This window comes from Morone saxatilis, unplaced genomic scaffold, assembly GCF_004916995.1.
Source record: "Morone saxatilis isolate NCDOM2014 unplaced genomic scaffold, NCSU_SB_2.0 Contig15, whole genome shotgun sequence".
NCBI lineage: Eukaryota > Metazoa > Chordata > Actinopteri > Moronidae > Morone > Morone saxatilis.
The window spans coordinates 8,677,412-8,690,820 of record NW_023339707.1 but is presented as its reverse complement, the minus strand read 5'-3'; the positions used below and the strand labels follow the sequence as shown (position 1 = coordinate 8,690,820).

Below are 13,409 nucleotides of genomic sequence, written 5' to 3'. Positions count from 1 at the left end.
TATTTAGCTTTAACAACCACTCCCGAGGGTGATTTAAAGCTCAGAATCCATCAATGTTCACTGAGTACACCAATATAGAGATTATACTCAACACTGCTTAAAAAATGACAACTGAGTAAAAAGATACTAAACTTTCTCCTTAATTTCCTGTAACTAAAAGGACTTCTGACACTTTAATGCAAACACTGATTAAGTGTGTTTGTGCGTCTCGGTGCAAAACTGTCTTAAAGCAGCCATTGAATGAGAAGCTTCTTCCCTAGCAATTAAAACGCGACTGCTAGCGGCTCGTGAGCACTGAAAGTGGTTCAATCTGTTCCTCAACCACAAAAATATACAAACTTATTTTAATCATTGTCGTTTCTTTTTGGGCTCTTATTTGTTAAAGGATTTTTCATTTTCACCTAAAATCACAAAATCTTTTCTTTACTAAACTCTTGTGGTATTTAGCTATGCAGGAAAGAAGACCATTATTCTTTACTAAGCGAGACATTGTACCTGTCAAAGAAATGTTCCGTTGAGTTTTTCTAATGTCGTTGTCTCAGCTGCAAATATATCTCAAAATATATGTATTCTTTTGTAACTGACCTTTAAAATTATATCACGAGACAATGTACTGTACATTGATATTCCTTTGTGTCTGAGAAATTGGCCATGAGGGTGACTGTTAGCATGTGTGGTGTGTGTGTGTGTGTGTGAGGGGGCAGGGGCTCATTGAGGTGGAAGGAAGTGGGGAACCCTGTAGCACTGTCTGGCCCTACATATGACAAGACAGCGACAGTACACACACACACGTTCTAGAAATGTTAGGCTCCCATCATTGTATACATTTTACTTATTAGAAGCATGTACTGTGTATAAATGGTGAGGGAGTGTGTAGGTTTAAGTTGTGGTGGTGTGGGTGGTTGTGGTGTGTGTGTGTACAGGCTGCTGGGAGCATGTTTTAGTGTGTTTTTTGCATATTTGCATATATAGTATGTATATTTTGACACTTGCTGAGGTAGCAACAATTCAGTTTGACAGGAGCTGTGTGAACCACTCCGCATGTGTTCATATGTACGATCACGTGAGTGTGGGTTATTGGTGGAGAAGAATCCATATGACAGATTGACAGATATGCAGACATATGCTTAGACGGCCATCAGACAGAAACGCCCAGCCTGTCTGCACTCCCAGCACCTACAGTATGTGAACACACTTCTGTACATGCACACACACACACACACACAATATGTCAGTCCATTTTACTTTTCTCTCCACACACACAAACAGCTGACACACTCTGTCCACCTCAAAGACCAGACAGGCTCCTGCTGCGCTATAGGAGCGAGGTCACAGGTCGTCCTAAATATCACATCCAATCTTCTGTGGTCCTTCTCACCAGCTGGAGTTCAGTCAGTGCAGTGTTTAGTACAGGAAGATAACTGTTAGTTACAAGGACAAGGAGGACCTTATTGATATTCTGCGCCACCTTAGATCTACACGCATTCACAAACACTTTAAAACAACTGGTTTTAAGTGAAACTTGTGTGCAGTGTCTACATTTAATAAAGATTTATACAAATTTCTCAGCTCCATGAAGAGATGGCCTGCTGACCTGAGAATAAACCCCATAATACAAAGGTATCATCTGATAGATACTAAATCTGATCCGTTACTTCAGTTATAATAGTTACAAAAGCTAGTACTAGATACGAGAGTATTTTATATCATTATGTAACTGCTGACATATTTCTACCTCCACGTTTGTTGATTTTTAGTTTCTGCTGATTAAAATAATTTTCAGAACTAATCTCTTTATGAAGGCATTCAAAATCTAAATAGCTCAAAAAATATTGTTAAAGCTAAAGTTGAACTTGTTTTTGTGAAACACTTTGGAGATACAAGGATTTAACCCAACTACAATCAAAGTACAGTGACAGTCAAACTTTAATTTTTCCGTTTAGTATAGAATCAGTTACAATATCTTTGTTATTTATATGTTGACATGAAATTGAGTTAATGCTGGGGCTTTGCTAATATTAGCAAAGCGCAGTCTGACTGAATCTGAATTAAAGATTTACTTCATTTATCCTCAATGGGGAATAATTTTTTCAGAGAAATTAAAAATGGTATACAAAATATCACACACAGTATTTTACTGGTACACACGCTGCAGCCTGCGTGAATTTTTCAGAAGGCATTTCAATTATTAACACACATTAAATATGCACACCACATGGTAGATGTGGGCTTGTGTGATCCTACAGACTTCAACCAGGCACTTATGACCTAAACTCAAACAACCACACTATGCAGCCTGTATAGGCTGACCTCTACATATAGAACAGTACAGGCTTACATAAGAGCACATGCAATTCTGAAGAACATGAGCCATTTTCTGCTGATTGACTATCCCTAAGGTTGGGCAGAGATTGTTGGTAATACTGCTCATGGATAGAAAACCTGCAAAATGTTTATTATTTATCCTGCATGTAGCTGGTTCCTTTTTTATTTTTTTTTAATTGTTAAATTGGGAACAACTTAAACATGCTGTTGATGTCATGACCAAATCTCCCTGTTCATTTTTTAATAAGAAATTATTATATTTTAGTCATAATAGTATAATCATTTTTGTTTGTCAGGGCCACCACAAAAAATATGGAGGATCTGGAGTACTCAGGCAAAATGACTTCTTGATAATCCAGTCTGGACACACAAAGTTATATCCTCTCAAAACCACCATCATCAGATGGATGTCAGATGTTGGTGGACAGATGTCTCAGTTTGGATTAAAAACCAGAAATCATGTTTGTGGCTGTGATTCAGTCTACTCTGGTTGAAATTGGATGCTCAGAGAGGATGTGATGGAGAGGGATTGTTGAACTGTGACTTTTGAAAGAAACTATCCAAAGAGTCTGCGTTCAAACAGACCATCAGAAAAAGGCAAAGGAGCAAGACTTGCTCTTAAGCAATATATGTTAATATCAGCATGTCAACATGCAAACATAACTAATGTACTAACACTAGTGCTATACTGTGTGACATGCTGAAGTACAGTTAGCATGATGACAGGTCTTTCCATTTTGAGGTATCCCTGTTGTGTATGTAAGTTTTGAATAAGTGTGATTTCTGATCTGTTGGTGGCATGAGATGAAAACCTTGTGGAACACAAGAGGAGATAGTTTTGGTGTTCTGTCCAAATGTCGTCACCACTAGAACAAATGAATAATAATGAAGAATCTTTATCTAAAGTTTCAGCCTTCTTAGAGCTAATAATACTTGAAAAGTGTAAGAAAATAATGGTGGGGGCAGAACATTATTATCCTTGGCTGAACACATATGCAACAGTAAAAAAAAAATTAATTGTTTTCCAAGATGTCAGCTAATAGGATGATGTAACTGTGACAACTGACCCGTATTTCATGCAACCACAACCCACAAGAAAGACCACAGACACAGATATTGTGAAGAAACCATCCCTTTATTGGTGTGAAGCAGTCCCATCCAAGTCAGGGTCAAAAGGGTTAAAAACAGTCAGTGCTTAAACAGACCAAACCAGAGTTCTTCCTCACCCTGCTGGATCTAGTGGGGTGGGATTTACAAAGTCGTACTGGGTGCAGACGTACGAAGCGCTGCGTCGAAGTAGTGAGAGGGGATCCACAGAAAATAGAAAAAAAGACTTCACTTTACTCCAAACCACGTTCACTGCTTTTACTGAAACACTACAGCAGTACCAGAACTTTCTCTGGGAGGTAGGAAGGGGGTTAGAGAGGGGAGGTGTGGATGTGTGTGTGTGTGAGAAGGAGAGGGGTGTGTTTACTGAACTCACAAACTGATGGGGTAAAAATCTGGGGTCTCAAAACCACATTGATGACAGTTAAAGAGAGAAAACGTTTCATTTTTTTCATTTTTAATTTGTTCTAACGAATGCTTCAGATTGTTTTGTGAGCAGGAGAGCGTTAATGGGCCAGAAGTGCTTCCCCTCCTTTTTTGGTGGTTTATTTGTTTGTTGTCTCCATGGTGATCACCAGTTAACCAGGGAGTCCTTTACCATATTGTTGCCGCTGCCACCATTGCTGCAACGTTCTTACTTGGCGTTGGCGGAGCTGCTGAGCACCTTGCGGACCGCCTGAGTGATGGCGTCACGGTCAATGCCAAAGATTCGGAGAAGCTCGTGGGGCTTGCCGCTGCGGGGCACCTGGGAAACTGCCAAGCGGTGGACGTTGAAGCCGGTCTCGTTCACTACCGCCGAGCACACTGCCTCACCCAGACCACCTGAGAAATCAGAATAAAGAGCAGTCAGGACTATTGATTAAAGGGTCCGTTCACACAATCAAACACAAGATTTTTTTAATAATAGATTTCCTCCAAATATTCAGATTCAAGTCTTTCATCTGTTCTTTAATCTTTTGATTTCCACCCTTCTGTCATATTAAATCTCTCGCACCTCCACGGGCAATTGAGCTCTGCAGCGATGTGATGTGGGCTGACAGGAGGGACGCCACCCTCCCAAGACTTTCTCAATTCTCTTCTGCCTCACTTTCACCCCCCTGAAGACTCTCCTCCCCCTCCATCCTCCCCTTCTCTCACCCCCCTTTACTTCTCACTCCAAACTGTCACTCAAACATTTGTGACTGAGTGAACATGAAAGCTGAGGAATTACAAAGTAATTATAAGTTCTTAGTCCTACCTAATAAAATTTCCCAGCACTTGGTTGAACTAGCCGGCGGCTGGTGTGTACATTAGAGAGACATGTTCTGTATCCGAATCGCATATTATATGCAAATTGTATCTCTGCTTTAATGCTTGGAGTTTGTTGTGTGTTCATGTTGGAAAAATAAATACTTAAAAATGCCTGCACGTACATGAGAATTTCTTAGTTTTTTGTGTGTGTTGTTGGATACTGAATACTGAAAATCCAACACACAATGGAAATTGAAGACCTACTTGCAGCTGATAAAAACTGAAAAAGTATGGAAGGTGGTGTGATGGCTCTGGACCAAGTTCAGTAAAGATAAGTTCCATGGAATAACACATTTTAGCTATTTGTGAAGGTTTAAGATTTGAAATTGGCCGTAGTATTTCAAACAGCTCAGATCTTGTGTCATAAGAAATTAATGCACTTCACCAATTTATATCAACTGTCAAAACATTGCATTGTTGTGAACTTTAGCATAGTAGTAAGAATGTAGCTGAAAAATGACCCCGTGGATTTTTGTTCATATTCACACATATTTGGGTACCTACCACAACATAATCATAACTTTAATAAAGATTAAAGACAGATTATGTTGTTAGCATTCAATGCATCTAAAGCCATCCATTCATTTACCCATCTGTACACCACTCCCCCCCCCTTGTCCCCTGCTACCACTTGGTTTCCACCATCTGCCAACAAACACAAACACACACAAAGACCAAAAATATTCTTGGAAAGCTTTCCTTCTTATCTGCAGCTTCCACAAACGTGTACAAGCTTTCCAGGAGTTGTAACAAGTTCACTTGCGTGTAATCAACTACTCATGTGAATCAGAATATAGGTGTGTATGTGTGTAAAGCAGCTGCATGTAGGACGACAAACACACGCACACAGTAGAAGAGAGAAAGGAGGGGAGAAGGAAAGGAAGCAAATTCTGGACACTCATTTTTGTCATGCCGGTACTGTATGTAGGTCAGCGAGAGCCCAAAGGCTGGAGTTGAAATTAAGAAACACTGACAGGCTCTCCCAGCTCCTCCTCTTCTCCTCCCCACTCTATATACTGTTATTTATTCCACCTTTTCTATATCCTCCATCTCTCTTCCCATCCACAACCTCCACCTCAATGGTCTCCCACATAAAGCATCACTGCACTTCTGTCCTTTTCCTCCCATCCTCATCCTCTCTCTCCTCACTCACTCAGAGTCTAGCCTCATCTGAGCTTCTCTATCTGCAGACAGACCTTTGTCCTTTGCTGCTCTAGGCATTTCTATTCATGAGTTGATACACAAACAGCACAAACACGCAAGCAGCTGCATAATAATCCTTATTGCTTGTTTAAAGCTCTCCTGCTAATGCGATGGACTCCATGCAGATGTGACCTAATTTTAATTGGACATGATGATAAAATTCAGTGGATCAGACAGATGTGTGACAGGTCGGGGTTGAACCCTGGATGTTATAGGCTGTAATGCACCACACATGAGCAGGTCAAGAATATTTAAAGTCCCCCCTCCACTTAAAAATCAGTTTTGAAGATGAAGAGGATGCCTTTTTATTTTTATTTTTTGGGGAAAAAACCACACACACATTATTGTTCCAAGCAGACTATTTGTATATGTCTTAATAGATGTCTGGAGGGAATCTCCATTATATTTCACATTTGGGGGCGCCCGGTTAGCTCAGTTGGTAGAGCTTGCGACCCATATACTGAGTTGCTGGCAGCGGCCCGGGTTCGAATCCGACCTGCCAGCCCTTTGCTGCCGTGTCATCCCCCCCTCTCTCTCCACCCTTTCCTGTCTCTCTACAGCTGTCTCTATAAAATAAAGCCAACAAAAGGCCAAAAAAATAACGTAAAAAAAAATAAAATAAAAAAAATTCACACTTGGGTTTTTTTTTCCTTTCAAATTTTTTTTTTTTGGGACATGATTTGTGAGTCCCGTCTCCTCACCTTCATAGTAATGGTCCTCCACTGTGATGATGCGTCCTCTGGTGGCCCTGGCGTTGTCGATGATGGTCTTGGAGTCCAGGGGTTTGATGGTGAACGGGTCGATCACGCGGATGTTAATTCTTTCTGAGGAAGGAGAGAGGAAGGTGGAGGATGCATCTCAGTCCAAGTGATAGTTCACATATACTTTTATGCTGACATAGGTTGGTTTCATTTGTTTAATGTCTGTTCTTTCTTTGTACCTTTCTTCAGCTGTTCAGCAGCAGCCAGAGCCTCGTGGAGGGTCACTCCTGCTCCAATCACGGTCACATGGTCGTCATTGGTTTTATACACAACCTGAGTGGGAAGGGAAGATATATGTGTATGTGGGCTTCATTAGGAAATGTGCACACAATCAGAATAGTCTTTTTTTAATAATGATAATGAGGGATAAAAGTCCAAAGAGCATCAAAGAGTTTAAAGAATAAATGTAAATTATGTGGTGTCATAAACTGCCTCTTGGAATGGGATGGTACAAACCTTAGCCTGACCAACATGGAAGTCCTCATTGCAGTTGTAGATGATGTTGTTTTCTGGGCGGCTCGTTCGGATGAAACACAACCCCTGAAACAAACCAGTAATGACCTAGATGAGTCTGTACTCTTTAAGACCCTAACTGTGGGGGACTGGATCCCGTACAACTTATCTTTTACTCTGCTCTAAATCTTTAGAATATTTCTGCTCAGGATTTTTGATTTTTAATTTTTTAATTTCTTATAACAACAGGTGACTATGGGTACCTTTGTGTTGGCGGAAAGCTCCACAGCTTTCTCAGTGGAGACACCGTCGCTAGGGTAGAAGACAGTTGCTGTGGGAATGGCTCTAAACATGGCCAGATCCTCCAGACCCATCTGAGAGGGTCCGTCCTCACCTGATTATAAACACATATCAGGATCAAACAGACAAAAGTCAGGTACAGTAAGACTCAAGTGTTTGCTGTAGACTGGAAAAATACATTCTGGTAAGACTGGCATGCATTCAGTCTGGAAAGGCGGGCATGCAATGTACCTGCAGAGGTGGAGAAGGAGGAGAAAGGGGAGGAGGTGAAAGAGAATCAGGTCGCTCTGTCATCACCTCCATGACACAGAGAGACAGAGAGGGGGAGGAGGAAGAGTGCTGATACCAGGAGAGGAAGATGGACAACAGAATAACGGAAGAGGTGAAAAGTTTGTGGAAAAAAGGTTTAGGATTCAGGAAAATTAAAACCACGACATACTGAGGAGAGATTCAACCCACTGCAGTGAAATCAAAGAAGCAAGCAACAGGTGATAACACAAAAAATTAAATATCTTCCAAAGAAAGCTTATTCAGCATATAAAAATCAGCTTGGATATAGACTTCAGTGGGCTGAATCAATCCAAAAACATAATTGTGCCAAAGTGGACTGAAGGAAAAGGTGTAGTGAGAGGAAAGGTGGGTCCACAGTGAAGGTCATAACAAGTGTGGCTACTTCAAACTACAGGCCAAAAGTCACAGAGTCTGGGGTTGGTTTCATCTGGAAGACCAATAGTATCATTTGAATGTTAAGTTAGTATGTGAAATAATAATAGTATAATATTGGTTAGGCTAGCATACAAAATCTCTCCACAATGTTATACGCTAACAAAATGTTCATTATCATCAAAAGGCCACCTGCTGTTCCTATAAATGTGCTGAGTAACAATAATACCAACAAGATGTTATTGGGGACCACTGAAAGGGTCAAAGGTCAGCTCTTTGAGGTCATGATTGGTGAGAAGGGAGTCAGAAACTGACCGATGGAGACACCACAGTGGGAGCCGCAGAGGTTGATGTTGCTTTCAGAGATGGCGGCCATGCGGAGCTGGTCATAGGCCCGGCTGAAGAATGTGGCGAAGGTGCTGGCAAACACCACGTTACGATCCCGCACGGCACAACCTATTGCCACGCTCACCTGCAGGAGAGAAGAGAGAGAAAGAGAGGAGGGTCCAATTTTATCAAGAGGATATCTATATTAAGAGGAGCAATCCTACTGACTTCAGTGATCCCCTGAATTCTTCTCTAGCGATGAGTGAAGTTGACATTTTTGGTTTTTAGTTTAATGTATCTTTTTACTACACACATTCATGTCTCAGAATGAACTGTAACCACTGTGGCGATCCCATAACTTTTAATTGGCATCATCAGGTTACAATTTCAATTTTGTCTAAAACGTTTGTTTATGACTAAATGCTATTACTGGCACAAGAACACAGAAGGAGAAGGGAAGAAAGTCTGAGGTTGTTACTACTCCATTAACACTTGTAGTATAAAGAACAACTTCATTGTGAAACTAAAGTGCTTTGGCTTGTGGCCAATTGTTCTTTAGGTTATATGTGTTTTAACCTCTTAAAACTAAATCACATTCCCTTTGGTATCAGCTGCTAATTTGTGTTTAATGGTAATTAGCTCATGTTTGCATGCTAAACTAAGATGGAGCATATGGTGAACAACCTGCTTAGCATCAGCCTGTTAGCATTATCAGCAGGCTGACATGAGCATTCAGCTCAAAGCACAATCTCACAAAGCCGCTAGTAGCTGTAGTCTCTTCGTCTTGTTTAAAGCAACAAGGAACTTTCATTTTGCGTTGATTTTGGATCAACATGAACCTGAACGTCATAATTTATATACTTATTAGTTAAATGATGTTTAATAGCCTCTATGATGTGCTCAAAGAAAAAGTTACCTACAATCTATATTCAACTAGCTTCAGTTTAAGTTTAACATTCAGCATAATTCAGTCTCCTTTTATTCTTAGAAAGTTATTTTTTGTATTTTTTGATTATTCACTGTACTATAATTGTAACGTCTCACTTCTATACAGCTTCACAGTTTGGGCACAGATTCAAAACATCTCCAGTCATCCAACAGAGAGAGCCAACATCTCTATCTCACCATGTTCTGCTCTGCGATGTAGCACTCCACGTAGCGGTTGGGGTGTTCGTTCTTAAAGAGCTCAGAGAAGGTGGAGTTCTTGGTGTCTCCATCCAGAGCCACTACGTGCTCGTTGTAACGGCCAAGCTTGGCCAGAGCCATGCCGTACGCCTTCCTTGTAGCAATCTGGTTTCACAGGGACAAACACCAATCAGTTAACTACATTCAATACAGATACTGATACCCCAGCTTGGATGTAATTATTAACTATTAACTACAATTTAGAGAGTTTTTGAGATTTTTCAAGACATCTGAGCTCGTCCGCCACCACTGATCATACCTTGTCTCCAGATTTGTAGCTGGGTGCACTTGGCATGCGGATGTTGCGGAGGCTGACAGGGGATGCATCCTCATTGGGCGGAGCAGGATAGAGGCGCTTGTTACAGCTGATGATGCGGCCCTGCAGCTCTTTGATCACACTGTCGGCCATGTCTTTGGGCAGGGGTTTACCGTGCCAGCCCATCTTATCCTCAGCCGCTGAAAGACACACACACACACACCACAACACACACACACACACAACACACACACAACACCACACACACACACACACACACACAAACAACACACACACACACCACACACACACACACGAACACAAGTGATACAACTGCTACTGTAGTGCAGTATAATACATGATAATAACAATTTATTATAAAGTGGAAGTTATAAAAACAAACTTAATAATAAAAGTGGTGCCAAACAAACATAGACTGTTGTGTGATCAAAGTAAACTGTGTGTGAAATGCTCTTCAAACCAAATTCTTCCTGATATGCTGCTTACTTATCTCCTCTACATGTATGCAGGTGCAATTACAAACACACATAAAATAAACCGCTGGCCAGCTGTCACATTCATAACAATTGTCCACTTCAGTGGGTCACAACGGACTACTTCAAAAGGTGAAAAGGTTAGAACCAAGAGGCCACGGGGTTATAACAAAACTCACAGTTTCTGTGTATTTCTGTGTTCTATGTATACAAAGACATACTCCTCTCTTAGACACACACACCTTGCAGTTATAACAACTGTCTTTTTACCTTTCTTTGTGTTTCCTCTCTCACCAACACACGTGGTCACACACACTCCCCCTTACCGTTATCACAACACAAGCACAATGGGCTGCTGCAGTGAGTGTATCCTACACATTCTGAGGGATTACCGAGCTGCAGCAGCTAAAGCACTAAAGCGCTGTCTGGATTACAGCGAGATAGGGCCCCTCTGCACTGACGGTGGGTCCCCAGGGCAGTTAAGAAAACTTCTGACAGAAATATTATTCCCAGTCAGTTGTCACCGTTTTACCTAGTCATCATTTAGAAACAGGCTTTTGAAGCAATAAATGCCCGATGTTGTGGTTATGAAACATCAGTTGGATATCACCATTTGAAAATAGGGGTTATATGGGTTATACAACAACCTCACATACTCATTCACATACTGTGGATGACTGTGTGTGTGACTGATTGTTGTACCTGGGATGCCTTTGCCCTTGATAGTCTTGGCGATGATGGCTAGTGGCTGGTGGCGGGGCTGACTCAGCACCTTACACAGCTCCTCCACACTGTGGCCGTCCACAATGATGGCATGCCAGCTGGGAAAACAAAGGAGATCAAACTTTAAACGTAGTTCTGGTGTGTTGCTATGGATTCTCAGTGAATATAACTCTGGGTACTTTTATTTAATAATCCTAATAGGATTCCTGCATGCCCCTAAAATCAACACCATCTTTTAGTCATCTTTCAGCACTTTATAGTGTATCAGCATTTTAGTTCATACAATGCACTTGTTGGATGAGGGATGAGGCCAGATTTGACACCAACCCAAGATTTTCACATATATATATATATTATAGACTCTTTGGACACTGTTTCAAACAGTCAGATGTTTTGTCAACTTTGATTTTTGCAGTATGTTTCACTGGGTTTTCAGGGTTACAAGGTGCAGAAAGTTATGCTGCATTATCATTGACACAAATATAAACTATAAATGAACAAGGACCATAAAACTGGAGCTAATGATTATTGCCATAATTGAGTCATCTGTGGATTCTTATTTGAACTGACTAATCATTTAGTCAAGAGCACAAGTTGATTAAAATTGCTTGTTTTTTACTATTTAAAGGGGAATTACATAAAACCAAGAACAAATCCATACAATTTATGAGCCAAGAACCAGTTAATATTTGCCGCTTTTACTCAACAAATGACAAACAATTAATTGATTATAAAAGTTGTTGATTAATTTTCTTTAGATTGATAACTCAAATAATTGTCTAATCTAAAGGATGCACACTCTCACCCTCCGACTCCCCCGCCCCCCGAGCTCACCCAAAGGCCTCACAGCGTCGCTGGTACTTCTCCACATGGTGCTGGAGTGGAGCCGGGTCGCTTTGACCCAGGCGGTTGATGTCCAAGATGGCCACCAGGTTGTCCAACTGGTAGTATGAGGCGAAGGCCATGGCCTCCCACACCGAGCCCTCGGACAACTCTCCATCACCCAGCAGGCAGAACACCCGATAGCTACAAACAGAGAGAGAGATTTTATGTTTTTAAGTAAATGTGCACAAAATGATAGAAAGAGATGAATTGACAGTGGAGAAGTGTAATTTTCCATATCAGCTGCATTTTCCCTCTTGGCACATCCTCCCATCCACTGATGCCTCCTATAGGGCTCAATGTGACAGCTGACCCTCACACCTAAAACACACACAAACAGACACACAAACACACACTCCACCCGCCGCGCTCTGATCATCCTCACTTGTTGCTCCCATGGCGTAACGACTCCTGACAGCTTTCCAGTCAAATAGACACATTCTCATTAAAGCTGGAAGATAGGCCGAGACACGCCGCATTACACCACGCATTCCAACCCCCAGCGCAAAGAAAAAACACATGGCACAGAAAGAAAAGAGGAGGAAGGGAAGAAAGAGGAGAGAGGAATTCCACAGAGGTGAAGAGAAGAGAGAGAGATTTGAGACTAGAGGGGAAAAAATATAAAAAGAGAGTGCTACCTTGCAGTTTCTAAAAGGTATCCACTCCTCCTCTGAAACTATTCATAATGATATATACAGATGCTCTGAAGCAAATATGGAAAAAGTGCCAGCTTGTGTTCAGTAATAATGCAGTTTGAGCCTACATTGGTCTAAAGGAACGGCAGGATCAGGAGGGTAAGGCTCCTCTCTAATCATTTGCTGATAATTATCAAGTTTGTAATCAGTAATATTTATCTTTAATTGCTTTCAGGTCACTTTTCCATATCTGGGGGTCTTATCGGATGATGGCACTCCAAAAGAAACATTACATTATAAACATGTTTGTATAGAAACTAACATTTCTTCTGACACATTTTTATTAAAATATAGCATACTTGACCTTTAGATATTTTTTTTTCTACGTGTAAATGTGCATGTGTATAATAAAGATCTAATGTTCTAATCACTACGTGTCACGTAGAATATAAAGTCATCTTAGTCTTATTTTGAGGTTTCAAAAATGCAGGTATCAGAGGTAAAAGTTGTGGGTAGTGATGAACTGCTACACATTTTGCCAAACCAATGTGATGCTACTGACACACACAGACACACACAGTAGTCTGAAGGGCATCCAGTAAAACTACAGCAGGTCGAGGCAGTGCTTCAGCTACAGGAGTAAAGTAATCCCTCAGGAGGTGTGAGGAGGATGTGTGTATGTGTGTGTATGTTTCTTCTTTCATCCTGTCTTTGCAACCTGAGATTAACAGAACAAGACAAGGTGATACCTCTACTTGAAAAGAGCCCAAACCTGTCCAACTGCCAGCCACACACACACACACAC

General features: G+C 41.1%; 1 protein-coding gene across 1 annotated transcript in view; it reads right to left on the bottom strand.

The window, feature by feature from the left end:
- Positions 1 to 3,451: 3,451 nt before the first annotated feature.
- LOC118323933 (transketolase-like) overlaps positions 3,452 to 13,409 on the bottom strand; it is a gene marked incomplete at its 5' end in the record, with an annotated part of 13,510 nt that continues 3,552 nt past the window's right edge. The window contains 10 exon segments of the mRNA XM_035656003.1: positions 3,452 to 4,254; positions 6,627 to 6,749; positions 6,866 to 6,959; positions 7,143 to 7,226; positions 7,403 to 7,533; positions 8,418 to 8,574; positions 9,555 to 9,719; positions 9,874 to 10,070; positions 11,067 to 11,185; positions 11,922 to 12,113. Of these exon segments, the coding sequence (XP_035511896.1) occupies positions 4,067 to 4,254; positions 6,627 to 6,749; positions 6,866 to 6,959; positions 7,143 to 7,226; positions 7,403 to 7,533; positions 8,418 to 8,574; positions 9,555 to 9,719; positions 9,874 to 10,070; positions 11,067 to 11,185; positions 11,922 to 12,113 (1,450 nt within the window).